General features: G+C 42.4%; 1 protein-coding gene across 5 annotated transcripts in view; it reads right to left on the bottom strand.

Annotated features, from left to right (window-relative positions):
• LOC124215650 (GTPase-activating Rap/Ran-GAP domain-like protein 3) overlaps positions 1-19,776 on the bottom strand; it is a 63,140-nt gene extending 43,364 nt beyond the window's left edge. The window contains exon 1 of one of the 5 annotated variants that reach the window (XM_046619289.2): positions 19,192-19,776. In XM_046619289.2, coding sequence (XP_046475245.1) covers positions 19,192-19,388 — 197 coding nt within the window. In that variant the 5' untranslated portion in view covers positions 19,389-19,776. Of the gene's footprint in view, positions 1-14,840; positions 16,303-19,191 lie in introns of those variants that run through there. The other 4 variants (XM_069134865.1, XM_046619287.2, XM_046619286.2 and 1 more) reach the window with 4 other exon arrangements.
• Between the last annotated feature and the right edge of the window lie 1,041 nt (positions 19,777-20,817).

The raw sequence follows: 20,817 nt of genomic DNA, 5'->3' as shown, positions 1-20,817 counted from the left end.
ACGGGATATCGGACAGTGCGACGACGTGCACAAAACCTCGACAAACACCCGCCTCGCCGCTCAACAAGTGAAGCTTTGATCATCGGTTGACTCGCTTCTCTTCCATATACCGCGCACCAGATTCCCCCGTACAAACCACCACACCTTTCTCCCATCCCCTGACCAGCCTTTCCATTTTGCGGCTGGAAACTCTGTTGCATCCATATTTATTACTGAACATTGTATAGGTAGGTATACTTTGCTCGCTAATATTATGGAATAATTTCAAAACACTTTTGCAGTGTCGGTATTGACTGTTTCTGTAAGCACCTATTTATCTTATAACAGTGAAGGTTAAAGAAGCGAAAGAATTTTCCATAAAAATGCGAAATCATGGTTCGTTAATTTTTCTACACATTTCACTACGTATTCCGAACAACTGCAGATTTGCAAGCAACATTCACCCCAGCATATATTTTTTCCAACGTCTGCGTATAAAGTTCGATTTCCGAGGCTGTGGACCGTGCGTAAGGTGCCCCATTTCCGAACAGTGCGATAAAATGACGTTAACGCATACGCACAGCCTCAGTGCTCGATCTTACACACTAGGACTTTCTTTGACACATGCGCGCTTTCGGACAACTTAATTTTACGCATCGTGCCATTCAGCATAAGTTACTTAACAGAAATAATACACGCTATCAACGGCTCCTTCCGTCATTTTGAAATCAAAATCTGCTTTACAGGTTTTGAAAAAAATGGCGTCTGTCACACGTGCGGACAGGCGATATCTGACTCGTGTGATTACACTAGTACTCGTACGATTGCAGCACTAGCTTTTGCGGCTTACGTTGCAAACTTCGCACTCAACGGAAGTCGCCCACTTTCCTCACCAGTGACACAATATACTACTTCGCACATTTCACTGTTCGGGGTGAAAAGAGTTTGAAAAGATAGCTCAAGTTTGTGGGTACGCGATATTCCAGTGCCGTTTTTCGTCTACCTATGAACTTTACTTCATCTTTTGAACATCTCTAACAAAGTTTTTCTTACGACGACAGATTTTACGATATATTTGTATTAAGTATATCGAAATCCGTGATAATAGCCGCAAGAATAGAAAATTTGTCGACGCAATTTGATCATACGCCACGAAGGATTCAATGGAGATCAAATTATACAGTCATAATGATTCCACGATATCTGTTGCTCTCCAGTTTATAATGCGAGTGAGTTTGACCTGGTTAAGAGCGCTTAATTGAATTTGCCAATCTTGATGGCCTAACCGAAAAGTTCGAATGCGTCTGAGGTACCATAATGGTGTGTGGTCATTCAATCCCCCCACGCACAATTCTTGGAAAGTGAATAAAATTTGAAGGGATAATTGTCCCGCTTAATTGACACTTCCATGCTCTGCAAGCTCTCGACTAACATTTTCTACGGGCGTTCAAACTTCTGCTTCTGAATTTCTGTGACTAAATTTCAAGAATGTAGCTCGTCTCCTACACAAAACTCTCCCTAATCTGTGTAAATGCTATAAAGTTGAAAAATATTAGACCGTTTAGCCTTTCCCTTCGAAATACCACGGATTCGTGAAGGAGTGCTAATCAACGCTTGTTTTAACCGCTACTTTCCCTTAGATGTGAGAATTTAAAGCTTATTAACTCTAACATAACGAAAAAGTTATGCTACCTCTTATCGGTGAAATTATTATATTCTTGTCGATTGCAATTTACTGTGAAGTATCTTTGTTGAATGAAAAGTTGAATGAATGAATCCTTAAACACCCTATCCCTGACACCACATACTCTACTCTAATATATTTTCAACATACATCACCTGTTCTTGCATAGATTTTTGTATCATCTCTGATAGACTTGACGACGAACAGTATCAAATGTTATCAGTTTCAGACTAGGGTGGCTGAAATGATTCGCAGACCGAAGCCTCATGCGATATATATGTATAATTACCAAATTTGTTTGTAACATCATTACGAAACCTTCTATCATGGTATTCGAGGGTTGTAATTTGAACCTTGATGGCTACGGCTTACAGGCACTTTGTTCTGGTGTCAGGTTTACTTTTGATTAGGATTTCTCTAGGTATATCTGCACTAATTTTAGCATACTAGAATTAGGGGGAGCCCGTTTTTGGCGTTACTCGTAATCACCGTAACCCATTGCGCTATTACAGAATCTGGCACGCAAGTGTCTAGTAGGAGAAATGGTAAGCGTTTCGCAGCAAAAGCTCGCACGTACGAGGGAAGCAAAAAACTCTCAGCTTTGTAACTATGGTTACGTTTAATGCTGCATACCGAATTGTTGATCGTTTCATAACGTAATAGAATTGTAATCACTTGAATATTTCAATTTGCAACCGCGTCGTTTGAACCAGCGTACATTCAACCGTTTACGTATTCAAGTACGGATCGCTTCTGGCTGTCGCGATAGAAATTTTGGGCGCACACATGCAGACACCTGTAATTACTGACGCACGTGACGGCGGTTGTTCTTGGTTAGTATAACATTAATCAAGTGACGAGGGTACGTGGCAGCTAATCCGGCACCGAGCCAACTTTCGGAATGTGAATCAATTCAAATTGGATTCAGAACTATTCGATTCGCGTGGTACAATATCGCAAAGCAGCTGGGCTTCACTATTGTGTACAAAAACTAGATTGGTACATTCCTAGAGTTGTTACAGGTTTCACGGACCGGAAAAACAGCCGGAGTCAATCAAAATCAAGGAAACTTTTTGAACCATTGTGCTAGGAAAAGCTCGGAGAATTTCATTATGCATTCACGGTACGCGATGCGCTAAATTTACTTGTATAATTTTATGTCTCAAATAGCCTTAAATTCTGAAAGTGAATATCAATACGTACTACTTTACGATCATCATTCAAAGCGAGACTTATCCCAAGTCCGAATTTTGATAGCATTCGCTGTGAACAAGGGTTGACAGAAATGAATTAAACCGAGAATTTCAGTAGCAATAGTTCGTATAGAAACAACCCTGATTTCATATTCATGCATCGTTCGATCTTCTTATATCGTGGTTGTTTTTTTCTTGATTTTTTATTTACTTGTGTTTGAATATAGCGAAAAGTCTGACCGCTCGAAGATTGATGTCTCGTCTTATTCAACTCGCCTCAACCGATCATTTTTTTGGCAAGTCGAAATAGACGATTTCACGCACGTCTGCGCGACTCGCTGTACTATAAATTATTGAGGATGATTCGATCGCTATTTCTCTCAACGCTGCAGGGGATTAATTATTCATAGTGAGAAGGTCTCAACCGACATACTAATTCCTTTATATTTCAGTGACTCACCGACCTGAAATGAAATTAATATTTTACGAGAATAATTAGCTGCGTTCACGAAGTTATCAAAATGGTCGATCTTGGACTTCCTACTTTCTTTACTTTTTTAGATCTTGAATTGGTGTTGAGTAACGCTCGTCATTAAGTAAAACACTAATAATTTTGTAACTGATTGCAGTATAATTTTAAGTATTATCAGATACGAATATATTATACTAATGCCGGTGAAAATGTATGACCTCCATGGACATGGTTCACGTTTTGTTTGAAACTTCATGAGAACTGAAGTATTCTGTTTCGATTTCTGACAAAATGTCGGAGAAAAAAGAGATTTAATTATTAGGTTGCTATGCAACTACAATCGAGATAGCATCACACGACTTTTTCCTGACGCAAATAAATCGATAGGTACAGAGCCTGGTTTCTGGCTTCATCCATAAATTCACCTTCAAGAGTACTTCAAACATTGAATAGTGTTAATAGGCTTATTTCTTGAAAACTTTTTTCATATTCTCGGTTGTAATAATTTACCACCGTTTCTTGCAAGCCTTCCGATAATTCACTTTCTCCTTTACCCTGATACTCGCATAAGGTAAGTGTACCAGGTATTGACCCTATCCTAGTTATTGACCTTTTTCGGTCGTATATGTATGAACCGTAGTTCTAAAATTATCAAAAAATAAATTTACAGTATCTAACCCTCTAGGAATTGTTTTTAGTCATCGAGAAATTCACAATTTGTGCCGTTCATAGTTTAAAAAATTAAAGGAACAATAATTGGGTCTATACGTGTCAATAAATGGTACACTAACCTTAACTGTATTCTTTTCGCCGTTTCAAAGTTTGAGATATGTAGCAAGAAATCTATTCGAGGTTCGGCATCCAACGTGGAAGCAGCTTGAAACGATTCAGTGTCTTTCTTTCGTATCCACGTTTTTGGTTCCACTTCTTTGGGTCCCTTTCGTTTGGGCAAGTTTCGACCCAAGCTTTGAGCTGGTGTGTCGCTATAGCTTCGTTATGCCGGTGAAGTCGACGTTGTGGAATCGTTGGTCCTATAGGCTGAGCGTGTGAAGCCGATCGTGTAGATATTCGGATTTGGGCTACCGCGAGCGGCGACTCGCCGGGCAAAGTAATCGGAAGCGCTCGAGCTCTACTGACTTCCACTCGATCGGGCGTGCAGAAAGTCGCGGCGCCATGGGAATCGCGTTACGGTCAGAAAAAGGAAAAATGACGCGAAATAATGGCCACCGACGGCAAAGGGAAGAACGAAACAGAAGCCTCTCTTGTGAAATTGGACCGCGACCTGCCAACTTTTGTCCCCAAATATATATAGCAGCCTGTGCAGATTTTCCACTAATGTGACAAAGCCGCGATGTCAGGATCTTCCTTAACCGTATCTTATATCTGTGTATAATGTAATTACTTCGTGCATGAATCACAGAGGTATAATTCGTACTGTCGTGACGCTGTATAGGGAAATAAAGTTGAACGTGTGAATTCACTCGGGGTAACCGGAGTACTGGTTACTTCAGCGAATTTCACGAAATGGTGGACTGTGACTTTGTAATTATGACGCAGACATCCGAGTATTACATTTACCGGAAAGGTGAATATCAAGGGTCGGTAATTACGTACAAGCCTTCAAGAAGGAGTAGGCCAACGTCATTTTCGATGAGTGAATGACAGGATAGGATTAACGTTGAGAGAAGTCAAACAACTATAATTTCTTCGCGATTTGCGTTGTCAAATTTCGGCATCCGATGGCCCAGTACCCTCGACTTTGGCGACTGTATCGCTGAACGTGGATTACACCAATCGGACCGTCGCACCTGAAGAAGGTCCGTCAAGATGATCGATCATCTAATCGCGATCGACCCACACCGCCTTGAGTGCCCAACAAACGATACATTCGATGGTTGCTCAGGGGTGACTGATTGATTACAAGGCTTTTTCACTGATGGTGTTTAATCTTCCGATACGAATGACGAGGCAATGTTAGTACAAGCTTTTTCTGCACTATCCTCGCACCAGATACTGGGAAACAGAATAGGAGTTGTGTAGAATTAGTAGTGAAACCACTTTTTAAGATGAATTTTACGACCAGCGTGTAATAGCACTGCTATTGAAGACGAGAATTTCATTCAAATCACGTTCGCTATATAATTGTACAGAAGCAAAGCGCTTGAGTGTAGCCTGAATTCAAGGGGTCGACCTGCGAATGCAATATTTACATAAGTATTCCTTTCATGCAAAATGGCCAAACAATACAAGGTCTTTGTTTGATAACGTCTCAACGCGTAACAAATGAAACACGTTTCGTGAAAAACGTATCTTGGATGACGCTAATGCAAAGCGTCGCTCAGACGACGCGACGTAATCACGAAGAGCGCGCTGGAATCCCGTTGAAAAATGTTTCTTGCTCCATGTACCACCTCACGGTTTCAAAACCCGATTTAAATATCCAGCGTCAACACAACCGAACCGGAGTCCTCGGGATTCGAAGAAAGCCCGATCTTCCTTCTGGCGGAATGCTATCTGAAACGTCTGCTGGTCCCTTGATATGGTCACGTGCTCAAGATACGATGTGTAAGCTCAATGGATCCTTACATTTGAGGGAGGTAAAAAGGCGGATGGCGAGTCGCTTGATAAACCCGTTCTTGCTCAACGCGGAGAACGGGCAATCGAAAAATTCCGCGTCTAGCATAACGAATCTCACATGATTCGCCGAGACGCGTCTGAAATTTAAAATAGCCTGGATAACCTGAAAGAGCACCCTTGTTCAGCGTACCCCACATCCTCTGACCCAGCATATTCTGCTTTTGAATCCCTGGTGGCAAATATCCTTCTTGTCATCGCGATCATCTATACCTATGCCCGCAGACATCGTCTTCGTGATAAATTTGAAGGATATTTCTCTCGAGGTGCGTTTTTCTCGAGCTGTCGACGTCGATGTCGAAGCGACGGACGTCAATGGCCCCTTTGAAAAAAGTGAGGGTGATACTCAACTGACTGATCGACCCCACAAGTCTTGTCGTTCACCTCATATTACCCCCCTTACATAATTTACTCTGGGTTTTGTTATTGGAGCAATTCCCCAGAGCGCTTGAACAAAAAAGTATCCCTTTCCAAGGTGTCGTATAAACTTTGTTAACGGACTACTTAGCCATGCGCGGAGCAGTTCATACGAGGATTTAGACAACGAATGCGAGTGTGTAGCTGGGATCGGCTAAACTGCCGGATGTGGTCCCAGTTTTCGTTTCAATTAGGCATACGAGTCGTGCATACGTGTGAGTCCAGGCCTGAAATGCTGGGAGTTGGTTGTTAATTAAAAAGAAAAAACTTTAATGGGATTCTCCGGCGTCAACCGCAATTAGCCTCTCGGGTGAAAGATGAAAAGGGGTGCAGGCCAGGCTAACGCCCACGAGTGACAGTAACACGCCTCTACCTGCACGCGTATATAATATTACCTTTCACGTTCCGTTTCGCGAGCCACTGGAACAGCGTGTGCTGAAGTTGAAATCTTTGCTTTTGACGGCACGACGACACCGATGCAGACAGAGAGACGATGGCACCAATTCAACTGCATGGTTTTTTCAGCCTTTTTTTTCTCTTTCTCGACATCAAGAAGATACCTAACAGACCGTGCGGGACAGGATTAGGTCCAGGTTGCCGGGTGGCTGGACACGTGACTAATCGGGTGTCTAACGCTCTCGCTACGTCACCCGTGCAGCTTCGAGTGGGGTACGTAAAGCTCTTATCGCGGGTGGCTACAGCTTTTATGGAAATATGGTAAAAAGTATAATTTTCTTAGCGAAATGCACTTTTTTCAGAATAATTCAAGCTCGCACTTGCGCGAAATTCATATTTCCCTCGACTCGTGAGTTATTTAAAAACTCGGTGAATTCAATTGATCGATGAATATATTTGAATACATTACAGCTGAATGAGGCTTTACGCGCTCGATCGAGAAACTTTCATAAAATTCACATATTTTGCCACGGTAATTTAATCTTCGACGAATTTATGAAAAGTCCAGAGGACGATCGATTTGTTGAAAACATCATCTATCGATTACCCCATAATATGAATATTAAGAAAGACATACAGGCTCGGTTCTTAATACCGCAGGAATATTTGAATACAACATTTTTTAATAATATTTGCGGACGGAATTTTTTTTCTGATTAAAAAAAAAAAAAAAGAAAAGATATCTGTCCAATTACAGACTTGACTCAGAAGCATGTAATCACCGACTGTTTAATCGCGCATGGTTTACTGTGGATTACGAAATTCGACTCAGTTCAGGGCTTTTGAATTATAACTCCGTTTTACTGCGTATACGAATAAAACAGGAAGATGGATACTGGAGAACGTTTGTTATATAATAGTTCACTGAAGCGTCACGTAATCTCATTAATTTCGTATAACCGTCTCTTTTTTCCAATATATAACGATTGAAAAAGGGTATCGCAGATGGCTGTATAGGTAGCGTATTCAAATCATTTTGAAGCGGCAAATCGTAGAGTCAACGTTGTTATTAGAAGATTTACGATTTAGTAAAGGGTGGCATACACATTCGCATGTCCTCAGCGGTCGAGTAATGACGCACGTTGCGATTAGTCCACACGAAAATTGCTGGACGATCGTTATAAGCTACTTCGGCCTCGGTCACCCGAGCATGGACAAGTCCTGTGAACGCAATTTTCACTGTAGGAAAAAGTCCTCTTCGTCCTGCTGCCCAATTGCGTTTCTCTACGAGCCGACGATCCGATTAAGCAACGCCAAACGCCGCGGGCTCGATACGTTCGAGTTGCGTGATAGCGAATGGGAATTCGGCGAAACTTCTCGTCGAGTGAAGCTCACGCAATAATTAGCGCAAGCTTGAGGTCTTGGCGTCTGGGGACCAGGTCTGGGATCGTGCGCTGTGGCCCTCAAAGGCATCTGCCCGAACTTGTCAAGGATTAAGGCTAACGGAATTTCCTACAGGTATTAAAACTTTGGCGTTCTGAAACCCCGCTACCTCCTCATCCCAGCCATGCAGAAACACGCGAGATGAGAGTGAGAGCAAGAATGTGAATATTTATCAGTAATATGTGGGTCAAAAGTTCTAGGACTCCGTGACGCCAACCGTGGCCGTGAGGCGAGATGGTGCTGTGCTTGGTTCGTTTCTTTACCGAAATAAACCACAGGTACGAATGTATACGATACACATTTCGGACTGTGTTTTTGCTTTCTGCAATACCAGCAACGATAATGCTCGGCGAGGAAAGTTTTTGCGGCTGAACATCTGATTTATTCGTTTTCAAAATTCATGCGTGTACACGGCTGGTTATAAAAGTGTATAACGTAATCTGGCGACTACAGCTGTGCAAATTATTATTGTTATTGTTGTTATTATTATTATTGTTGTTATTATTGTTATTATTTCTAAGCTACTAAATTATTAACTTTGTTAGATTATTCTCTTGCCTGAGTCTGTTTCGACTACAAACATATTCGACATTTATTTACCGTCACGAATGTGTGTTGAACGGATTATGAGAGCAAGGCCTGCTCATTAAAATAACATTTCTTTTTCTCTTTACTTCTTGCTTTTTGTTCGGTGTTTTCGGTCGTTGTTGACTCGACCGAGAATATCAAGTACAGCCTCGTATTTAGTGATGATTGATGATCGTACAAAGCGACTTATGTATACATATATTTAACGCCATTACAACTTCGTTTAAATAATCTGTATGACCGGTGTTGTTTGAAGAGCTTACGGAAAGGCGTTCGCCGAGCTTGCACCGTCTTGAATTCAATTTGTATTGCAATATCCTTGCCGCACGCCAGTTTGCTCACAGCTGCGGTCTATGTTCTACACAGAAAGCTCTCTCGCTTTGGTCGGAAACTGTTTGAAGGACATTATAAAGCTGAGCTGAGCAGAACTTCACCCCAATCTCTCTCTCTCTCTCTCTCGCTGAAGTTTCCTGTAACTGTAATATAGTGTTGACACTTCACCCTTTGGGGTGGACAGCTACTTGGAAAACTATGACCGAATATGTCCCAAGTTTTGGTTCTGCGGTCACAGCAGCCCTCGTAACTTGACCACTAGCACCTTAATTTAACCGCCCCGATCTGGCCCGCGGCGGATAAGCTCAATTTAATGCGCTGACAATATGGCCTAAGTGCATCGATTTCGAAGTGTGGGCAAAGGGTAATGGCATATGGGGGATTGTGCTGTATCATCTGTTTCGAATGCTCGGAACGTGCCGAGAATATGAACACTTCCAAACGCGATTGAACTAGCAAAAGGGTAAAAAGCCGCGAAACTGGGAGTCCGATATTCCCTTCGGGCCAGGTCACGGGTATTTATTTCTCTGGATCGAAGCCACTATCGGATAGTGATATTAAAGGCCCTCCGAGGATAGAGCAGACCAGGCCAGACCACGTATCTCGCTAAATGTGGAATACCCGCGCTTGTATGAGTGCTCGCACATCCTTGACCGAAGACACGTCGAGTGAATGGAGAGACGAATGTGGAGGAAGGTATAGATCAGCCAACAACGAGTTTCGCTGGAGATTAAAACTCACCCGGATGGAACTGACTAGCCTGCTATAACTCTACGTTTAACCTATCTATACGTAGGCATATACGTATATGGAAGCTCATAGCCCAGATGAACCGCGAAGCGTCCAACATCCGAACAAAGGTACGTCTTGCATCTAGAGCTGCGGGACCGTCGTTTAACGATTTTATTTCAACTTTTTTTTATCCGATCGGATTTCAGAGCACTGAACTGTGGCGGCCAATAGATCATCGAGTTGTTGTACTGTTTCCTACATTTAACCTAGCCGCGGCGCGGCGAGATAAACCGATTGGTTTAACTGCCCCCATTCATCCTCCGTTAATCACATTTTCTGGACTTTTTTTTAATTCTGATGAATAGATGTATAAAAACATAATATTTCTTCTATAAAAACGTATTGCAGGCGTATTTCCTTGAGAGTGAACTAAGAGCCAAGCTCCGAATCCCGCTGGTGCTTTATCGCAAGGACTCAGGGAGTTGTACAGACGGAGATATGATAATGAGAGGACTGCCTCATTTCGGTAGGTATAATGGAAGTGCGCTCCTGGCGAAATAATGGATTTCCTTGGCCGCTAGTAGATATGGCTGTGGCTATGGCACAAGCGCTGCTGTTTCGTTTTCACTTTGTGCAGAAAGCAAGCTGAAGTTGATATGGATGACACGGCAGTAGGTCATTGTTCAACGGGAATGAAAGTTGTCTGCCACCGAGAAATTGTAGACATGAGAGAGGCTCGGACAAGTGTTTTTCTTTTTCATCTATTATTTCTGTGACATGAACAGTTGCCGTTTTTACGCATATTGAAAGACCGTGGAAAAGTAATCGCACATTCGTATCCTCCGAGAAATTTACTTTCAAATTCAATCTGGCGTGTAATCGGTTACCGAAGAGCTTGAGAATTCGAGCAATTGAAACCCCTACACGGTTCCTTGAACCTCCGCTTTCTGGTGAAGCGTGGTCAATGTATCCGACTGTGTCCATCCACTCCCTCCAGTAATTCAAAGGTTTTTGGGATTCAGTCGTTTAGTCATGAAAATGTACAAGCTTTGGTTATAAATTTTCGGGGTTATCAGATCCTCCGAGCGATTCTCTACCAAATGCCCGAGGTATATTTAAGCAATCAATTTTTCGTCTGATGCCCACAGCCCTAGTTTTTAAGCCCCGATACGTATCCACGATTCGCTCGATTCAAAATGAATTCGTTTTACGCCCCTTCCCACTTCTCTCGCTCTTTTTCTCGAAGATGAGGTCTTGGGACAATTCGGATAGAAGCCAACCGGGATGAAGTGAATAATCAACGTTTTTAAACTGCTTGCGGCAGTCTCTTGGGCCTAATGGAACGGTATCCTCTTTTATATACAGGGTGTTCAGTCCATGCACGATGTATACACAGATTTAAATGTTGAATGAAATGAAAGAAGATTAGGTTTAGAATTTCTCAGCTCTAAGTCTACCCGCGAATATACTTTTCATGACCTGAACATGGGCTTTAAGGTGCAAACGTAGAAAAGTTTAGTAGCACCTAGTTTCGCAAAAACCTTGTATTTGCGATCAATCTTACAAATGAAGCACATGAATGTATATGTTCTTCGTGAATTCAATTGAACAACGTCTATCTACCGCTCTGATAACAAATCGCAATCACCGTGCACACCCTGTGTGTTATACTTTATACACGTCGCGAGCATGTTATATTGTTATATGTATCCCAGTAGAGTTCTACGACGTCGGACGACTTTGATTCCGAATTCAGGATACTCGCGTCACCCTCCCGTTCTTTGCGTATATTCCCCAAAGCCACCTGCCAGAGAGAAATTGTAAATCAGTTTCCAAAGAGGCAAGAGAAGAGAAGTTCTCTCAAAATACAGGTACCTCTTTTTTCGTGAATTTAGACAATTATGAAATTAAGAGTGGCATGGTAATTTTCCGACTTATAAACTACCACTGCTCGACGAATCGAAGTGAGAAACTGAGTAAAGTGAAAACAGAAAATGAATAATATCGAAGCAAACTTCAAATAAGAAATTGGACTGGAAGTATAACAAAACATAGTGATATTCCATGAGAAAGATAACACCTTAACAAATATTTTATACATTACAAGGGTTCAACGTTTAAATCAATACACGGTCACCTAGGCGAGCATTAAATCACGGCCACGGCAGTTTATAAGCACATTTGGAAAGATATAATATAAGACACAGAGTGTTGGCATATTTGCGTTCAGACTACAAATACGGCAGCAAAGTTTACCCGAGCAAAGAACGTAGCGGAACTAAGATCCGTTTTTGCTTCCCCCAAAGTTTGCTACCACAGTGATATGTCGGGTTGGTAGTGGTGACGAGATTTGGATCTGCAAAGGATCCGTTTGCAAAGGAGTCCTACCTAAGCAGTTAGTTTAAAGATCGGATCTGTATTGTGTGTAATTGTGAAGTTCATTGTCGGTCAGAGCGGGAGTGGGTGCGTTAATTAAAAACCACTGTCAACTTTTCCAAAGCCTTGCCAAAGAACTCCGGGACCATACTCTTGCTAATTCTATTCCAAGAATTGAATGGAATTACAGGGCTGAACATTTTCCCATCGCTTTCTCGCACCTGCAGCGGGTTTCGATTAATCGAGGAAAACAACCCTCAGCTGGGACCGTGCCAGGTGGGCGATGATATGTAGCCTAAACAACACAGAACTGGCACGATGGCTCGGTGGGAGCCCCCTAGTAACCGTGTTCCCGGTTCGCGCCATACACCCACTTCCTCTTCATCAGGGACTGACTTAATCTCCACCCGTTTCGACTAGCAGCAGTTCCATAAGCCAGACTTACAACCAGAAACCTCAACGGCAGATATATATATCAACGTGTAACATTTAACACTCCGAAGTAAAAAGAGCATGATTGAAGACCGTGCTCAAACCAATCAGAAGTGTTGAAAACTTACCAGGCCAAGGTCAGTCGTAGCTTGGTCAGTACCTTATATCAGGACTCGTCATTGGCGCCCCTCTATTGCCAACTTTCGTATAGCTTCTATTGACTGGGATCCGACAAAGTACCTCGGGCTACAAATCACTGCCACCTGACCGTATCCCTAATTCACGACCTCTGAAAGGGCACTAGGAATGAAACGGCAGCAATGAGAAACTTGGTGATATTTTTACTTTTTTTTGTACAATTTTATTTATTTCTTTTATCCGTTTTTCTGTAATTCAACTTCGCTTCGCTTTCGGCACTATACACAGAGTATTAACCAACCAGTCTGGGGCTCGAATCATACGTCAACAGCAAAGATCGATCGAGATATATAACTTACGAGGCAGAGAAAAAAAAAAAGAAATATACACGAGGTCATGCCACAATGGCACCATAACTATAAGAAAATATTTTATATGTCATTTGCGACTGGGGTTGTTAGGTACTAACCTTTTGCGGAACCTTTGAAATCACCTCACGTACACATGCATACGTTTTTAATACGGTAAAAACGTGCCTCTTTTAAGTAATCGCTTTCGGCGTCATGAGCGACTAATGATCGCTGCAAATCGCTTGCGGAAAGAAATTACGTACACCATTGTGAGTATCCACGGCGATAATAATGAACACTGCACTCACAAAGTAATGGACTCATTTTTCACCGTTCAATCACTACTCTTAATTACAATTTTAAACAATTTATTGGAAATTATGTCTGCTTATTATATTGTGATGCAGAGACTAAAAACTACAATGAATTCATAGACTTCTTGTACTGATGTGTATATTGATCACTGAAGTTCTACCAATAAAGAATCACCTGTATACGTATTAACGTCTGTATATTTATGTTTTTCCTTACTTCTTGATAAGTCATTGAATCATTGATAAAACAAGAATCATTGATGTTTCAACATATATGGTTTACAAGAATGGTGATATTGGTGACATAACGTTGTTTGGTTACATAATCTCAAATGTCTTTGGAAATGACAACGCTTGGGCTAATTGTAAGCCCTAAAAAGTATTTGGAGCATTAAATTTCAGTTTTTGATGACTTCTCGCAACTTGGTAAAAAGAATTTTCAGTCGATAAAATATCTACTCGTGTAGCTGCTAAAGGGACTGAACCTTTTAGTATTGAAGGTTTCTATGATGAAAGGTGCACACGTGTGCTGGTATTCAGTCCGATGCATACGCATGCACAGTTGCGCAGATTTGAACCATTCGGCCAGCCTGACAGAGGCATTTCCGGATTTAGGTTTCAATGCACGTTGATGAAAATTTAATATCGCGGAGCATCCTTGAGGGTGCCTTATTCACGATTGAAGGCTCACCTCTGAGAGTAGAACCTACTATAACTTAGCAAGCAGAGCTAGTTCACGGTTCATTGTTGCCGAGGGTTCTAGGAAAAAAAAGTTTGAAAAAGCTGGACGCAATTTCGGTTGGACTCGCGTCTTGCGCCGAAAAGTTTCCTTAATCATTTACCCGAACTCCGACAATGTGGAAGATTTGCAGAAAGTTTAAGAGCAGTGAGCGAAAAACAAGAGAAGAGGAATTAAATGAACAACTGTGTAAGTGCTAAAAAATTACTCTGCTCATAAAGAAACGTGCTAAGTATAACGTATATCTCTCCCAGAGAAGTTACAAAGGAGTACGTCCCCCGAAGCTTCTTGCTATAGCTCATATTTTAAGCGAAATTTCCCGAGAGTTTCGAGGGAGATGAAAAGCTCGACGATGCGGCTGTAAGTGACGGGTACACTGGCATTTAAAGGGCCGAAGACGAAGGATTAACCGCGGTGCTCATCCGGTCAAATATGCGGTGGTAGTTCCGTGGACTGCTTCGTCGTCAAAATGACCTTAACTGACCCACTAACCACGGTAAGGAAATAAGTTCACTGACATCTGTTACCATGCTCCATTCGTCATGAACATCGTACACTTATCGTACACCTTTCTCATGCGAAGGAGACATTCCACATTAATATATCCAATAAAAGCTCACCGCGTTGTCCATGGCAGCACCCTACTGGATCCCTCAAAGCTGACACTTCTCAATTCATACTTGGACCTGGAGTGGAGAGGGGAACCGGTATTGCTGTCTCGTCCGATGTTTCCTGGTGACAGATTCCTCACACTTGGGGACGAGCCGATTAGCACGTGGCCCATGCGACGTGCAGTGCCGCCTTTGGCGGTCGCTGTTCTTCTCACGGAGCTCATCGTGCAAACTTTAATTTTATCGCCTCGAGTTAAATATTAATCACGGCACGTCAAGTTTGCGTTATAATACAAATTCACAAGAGTTGCATCACGTACTAGTTGGGTCCTCGAACGGCACATTTTATGGTCGACCGTTCTGGATAAGAGCATCGTAAATTCTTATCTTCTGGTGAAATCACATTCCGATTTTTAGATGTCTGAATTCAAGGGTTTGGTTGGCTCTCCGTCTGCCCTAAACCAAGTAAGTGCTCAAGATGCGAGGGGAAGACTGCTGAGCACTCAACATAGATATTCCATGTTGTGTTTATGTTGGTTGTTTCATCTTTGGAGATTGACAGAGATGGATGTCGGGTTTGCGTAGGCTGACCTCACTCTCGCACATAAAGTGGTTTTTCTTTGAGCGAGCGACACTGCCGAATGAGCTGATTAGTCTCAGTCATGTGTCACCTTGACGATGTTGCCCCGGCAGAAAAGAAAAATTGTTGAGTTTGTAGTCAAGCAGTCTGCAGTTCACTTGTGTGATCAATTTTCGATAGGGATTATAATAATTTTAATTAAATATCTGTGGCCTTGTCAACTGCCGGGGGATTTCTTGGCTTAATGCGTTTTTAATGATCCAAAGGAAACCCTACTGTTTCCCAGCATGTCCTTAAAGCGGCAATTTCGGCTTGATGAAAACAGATGATTGATTGACCGGCCACCTCTGCCAAAATGTTCACGTGATAATTAGCACTGCTATACCAGTGGTATGGAGAATTTCTCGCAGCTGGTAACTGCTGAAAATCTATACCGAGCCAACCAATGATACAATTTCCAGTCTGTGGACTGTAAATCTGTATGGAAAAGCACACATGGCAGAAATGGTGTTAAATAAATGACTCTCACAGGGCGGATAACCTGTTGATGTAGATTTAAATTGATCACCGCGCTGCAGTCTATGCAGTTCCTCATATAAGCTCTGCCCCAAACGACGTTACCCCACCGCCCGGTCAGACCAGATGTAAGTCAGCTGTTTCCGAAGCACTAAATAGTCTGCTCTCTAAAAATGGTCTAATAACTTTTTATCCATTTGAAAAAATATCATCGAGTTCATTATCAATATTATTCGAGTAATCGCGTAACTGATTTATTGTTATCACAACCTCAACCCGTACGACTTATCTCGTGAAATATGAACGCCGAGTTTGTTTTTAAAACGTAAAATAATGAAATTTGACCAATTTTCCTGAAAAATTAGTTAATCTTTCTATTATTATTATTATTATTATTGTTATTATTATTATTGTTATTATTATTGTTGTTGTTGTTGTTGTTGTTGTTGTTGTTGTTATTACTATTATCATCACGTGTATCAGTGTTGATCACTCTGTTTTGGCCCGATATATTTTAATCGCCGAGTCACCGTCCGCGGATCGTTGTCCGTGTCGGAAAGAGTAGGCAAATGGATCACGCGAGCACATACTTCCGTTCGTTGTCACAGTTGAAATTGGTGTTTAGTTTTTCGTTCGATATTGAGTAGAGTCGGGCGGTCGGACGATGATTAAATGGTAACAGGCGAAGATGGTAGTAGCACACTTGTTGAAGGTAGCTAGTATCACGCTGCGACTGAGCATGGATACCTACAAGGCTATAAACTCGGCTGAAGCTCCGCTCTCCCACCCCCTTCACCTCGAGCAGCCCGCACGTACAAAGTTCGAACCACCCGATCCTGCCCATTACGGTGAGCCCACGCATGCGTCGCACCGCGAACGAACCGCAGCTATAAGGTTCTCTATAAACGAAGTAAAGAAAAAACTGAGCCCACGCTACCGAACACTAATGAATCACTCGTGATCCAAAGTACCAATTTTTCAACTTGAAATGTAGCGATCAATTCGAGGAATGTTTGCAAATGATCCTTGCTTGGAGTAATTTCGACCAATTGGAAAATTAACGTCGAAACATTTTTTCTTTTCGAAATATTTGTAATTTACTTGACACGTCTTTCTTTTTCGCCAAATGGACGTGGCACGTGTTTCTTGTGCTTAGCGTTCTTAAAATTGGTGTTTAAAAAAAATCTGATTACGTGATCACCTCAATTGGATCTCGAGTAAATATACTCGAGATTGATAAATCACCGATATCAAATGATGAATTTCGAGCATCCCTGTTAAACATCTAGCTGCTTCGATAGCCAAAACAAGCTTCGACCTCTCTACTTTGAAGTGCCATATGACAGGAATTCGCAAACGCGTGTAGATCGCTTTATACTGCAAAGAATGTCTAGCGGGGTGCGCCGAGAAGTTAGGGTTTCCTCGGTACGCGATTGTTTGACGGCATAGTTGACTGTGCGTGGCAAATTGCGGTGTTGAGAATTGTTGACTTCCGACGACTAAGGATGTATCGTAGATTAACCGCCCTTTCCTAAACATTGTTACCAGTCAACCCTGGCAATGTACCACCAAACGCTATCTGTGACAAATGAGAAATTACAATTACTGGCGAATCCTTATTCGTCGGCTTGGTTGTCAATTCACCCATTCATGCAAAGTATGCTGATTGAATATCTCATTTTGTAGAACAGCCTGAACAGATATACATGTTTTGAATTAGATACAGATTGATCCTTGCGATTTAGCGCGAAGGTGAAATTTATAAATCAGGAATTCCGTTAATGCATTTTACTGTACAAAGCAAGTAAACGGGTGAATTTAATTTTTTGCTTCAGAATATTAATGCAGGCGCATGTGTATAAAAGGCATCCAACTGCGACGTGTTTGTAATGGCGCTTGCCACTTCGAGCCTTATCATACTCTTGATGGAATAAGGGTGGATGACTTCCGGCGTTTAATGTTCACGACGCTCTTTGAGGGGTCGGCTCCTCATCGAGCGGCACTTGTCACGAACATGCCCTTGGGCCGAATGTTCGTCGCGAATTATTTTCACGACTCGAAACAGGGATAAGCGGTTTTTGGGGTTTGAGCCTAATTTTAGAAGACATTTATTTTCAAACAATGCATCAACCCACTAGACTGCGAAACCATGTATTGAAAGTCAAACACATCCCGATTAGTTGTATTAGACAAAGTCGGTAAGTATGAACCGATCGTGGTTATAATTTTAAAAAAATCGCCGATGACGTTGCATCGCATTATCAAATAGAAAGGTAAAAATAAAAAAAAATAAAAAACAGATGTGATAGCGGCTTCACTTAAAGAGGCTTATCTACCTGGAGAGGTTTGAATACTCGATTTTTTGTTACTCCGTCTGAAAGTTTCATGTCTTGAAAATGTTTCCTGCAAATTTCATATTGATATCTATAAAATTGACATAGTTACGACATTTTGTATGAAACGTGCTCGAGCGCTGGAAATTGCAAAAAGAATTACTCGCAGGCAACGGAAATCGACCTCTCATGAAATTGCCATTGTTACAGAGGGCCATGGAATTTAGGACCAAAGGTTAAGTTGAAAATTTTCGCTCTTTACCCTCGCAACAATAGCAGAACCACACTCAAAACTTCAAACGTGTTTTTTTCGACACGATATCTCGAGAAGCGCTTTATAGATCTTTTTAAAATTTACACAAAATACGCGGAGACATACTAAAAAGTCGTTGACGATCTTACTTTTGTAAAATCAACTTTTATTTTTCCAAAAATTCCACAAAACCGCGAAATCCTTCAGGAACTTTTCGTATTTAAATTTTAATTGGTCACCAGTTCGTGAAAATAATAATAAAAAAAACTTGGCGATCGTCAACGACTCGTGAAATCTATTGATTTAAATAACTCGTTTCTGTTTCTTTCTTCCAGATAGATCGTTGAGACCGGAGAGTGTCCAACGCTACACGGGATAAAAGAAAAACGTTCTTCCAGCGGTCCTTTTGTTTTTTTTTCGTAAATTTCACGCTCAAAATATTCATACGTATAAGCAAGAAAAAAAAATAAAAAATCAGTTGATTTTCATCCATAGGTTATGAGGACAAATAATCCAAAGTTTGACTCGTTTTTCGATTCGCCGGATAAATGTGCGCCCTTGGCAAAACTCGAAATGTCAGAATCCTGCCAGTGCCCCGGCATTATAGATTTTTGCTATATTTCGAGATGTTTGTCAGATATGATTCTTTGTAAAGAGATTCATCAGAGAATTACTCACACACACGAGTCCAGGTCAACGACAAACGTCTTCAGGCTGATTCTGATGAGTTCTTCCCATCCAGCTGACCGTCTCGTGGAACTCGGTTCTTTGACTGAACCCGATGATTCTCTGGCACATGGTAAATTGGAAGAAGCATCGTCGCCAAGAGTGCGTTGTGCTCGTAGACGTCTTCGTCGTAATCGAGCGCCGTCCATCTTCTTTCAGATCCGTAAAAAACGCGGCGATGCAGCTTTCACTTCGCCACAAAAATACTCAAATTGTTTGTAAAGTTTCTCTGGGAGATGTAAAGCTCAAAAACGATGAATCGCATTATCACCGTTCTCGCGAATAGCACGTGGGCATGATGATCCCGCATTTCGTCGTTGCGGGGACCAACGATGATGTACTGTTCGAACTTCGATCTCAACCCGGAGCGCGAGCGCGTTGATCGAATGAGTAATCACACGTCTTGTTCGACAGTTGCGACTGCACAATAACGATAAAGAGTCGAAAACACAGGGAGACGCAAATCTTCTCGACCAGTTAGCCCGGAAATTTTCGCACGAGTGCTTCCCGCACAGTGAAGCTTCGGCGCACAAATGCGAGGGGAACTGGTGTTCTGGTCGCGACGACGTTCGCCACACTTCCTCGACGACGTGGGCGACGTCTGGCTGTGTTGGCAGAGGGCTGGCGCCAGTCTGACTGTAACTTTGGCCGCGTCTGCTGGAGCTGGCAAACTTTTGTCCTCGTCGCTATCCGAAATTTAGCTATTCCTGGGGGGTGATCAGGAGGGGCGGCTATCGACGCAAAATTCCGGGCGGCTCTCCCGTGAAGCGCCACGTGCCGTTTACCCTGCAAATGAATCATAGAATCCTGATTAGGATATGTGATCCTGGCGTTGCTCGGCTTCGTCAAGGACGCGCCAGTGACAAACACCCGCGAGGATCGATCGAACTATTAGGAATTGGGCACGACGTGACGCGGAAACAGCTTCACGAGACTCACCAGACATCGGAAGAGTCTGTCTCAAACTGGACAAAGTGCCGTGTAAGCGTCGCGTTAATCTCTTCAACGACACTCGGTCCGGGAATCTTGTTGTAGCTTCGGTGTGCGGCGCACGTCGCCGCTCGGACGGGTTAATTTGAGAAATTTGGAACCCCGTGGTGTGCAGGGTATTCTGAATAATCCACCGTCTAGACGCCGTGCTGATAACCGAACGAGTTTTTCAAACTCTAATCAAGACAATTTTATGCACACCGAGTTATAAGAATTCCCGATGAAGCGCGCATCAAGTCTCTAATTAAGTAGCTTAATTGAGAGCGAGGGGTGTCAGCGAAATGGCCGTGCCCGAGGGCAGAGGCGCACTATCTTTGCTGCTTTGTGCGATTTTTTAATTTCTATCCTTCGCTCTTCCGTTGTCAGTGATGGAGCGCTTTTTCTGTACCTTCTCATAGGTGACCCGTGTACCGTAGCAGCTGATATGATTCACCGCACGTAGGTACGATATTCATTCCTGCACCCCGTCTGTTTGTGTCAGGTAGTAAAGTTCACCGCGTAACAGCCATCCATTTCGGATAAATTTTGTCACTCGAGAGAAAGGAGCAAAACGTTGAACGTCGTCGGTTTTCACATTGACCAGGGTAA

The sequence above is a fragment of the Neodiprion pinetum genome, chromosome 3 (genome assembly GCF_021155775.2).
Source record: "Neodiprion pinetum isolate iyNeoPine1 chromosome 3, iyNeoPine1.2, whole genome shotgun sequence".
Lineage (NCBI taxonomy): Eukaryota > Metazoa > Arthropoda > Insecta > Hymenoptera > Diprionidae > Neodiprion > Neodiprion pinetum.
The sequence above is the reverse complement of the archived record's forward strand: the minus strand, read 5'-3'. Positions and strand labels throughout refer to the sequence as shown.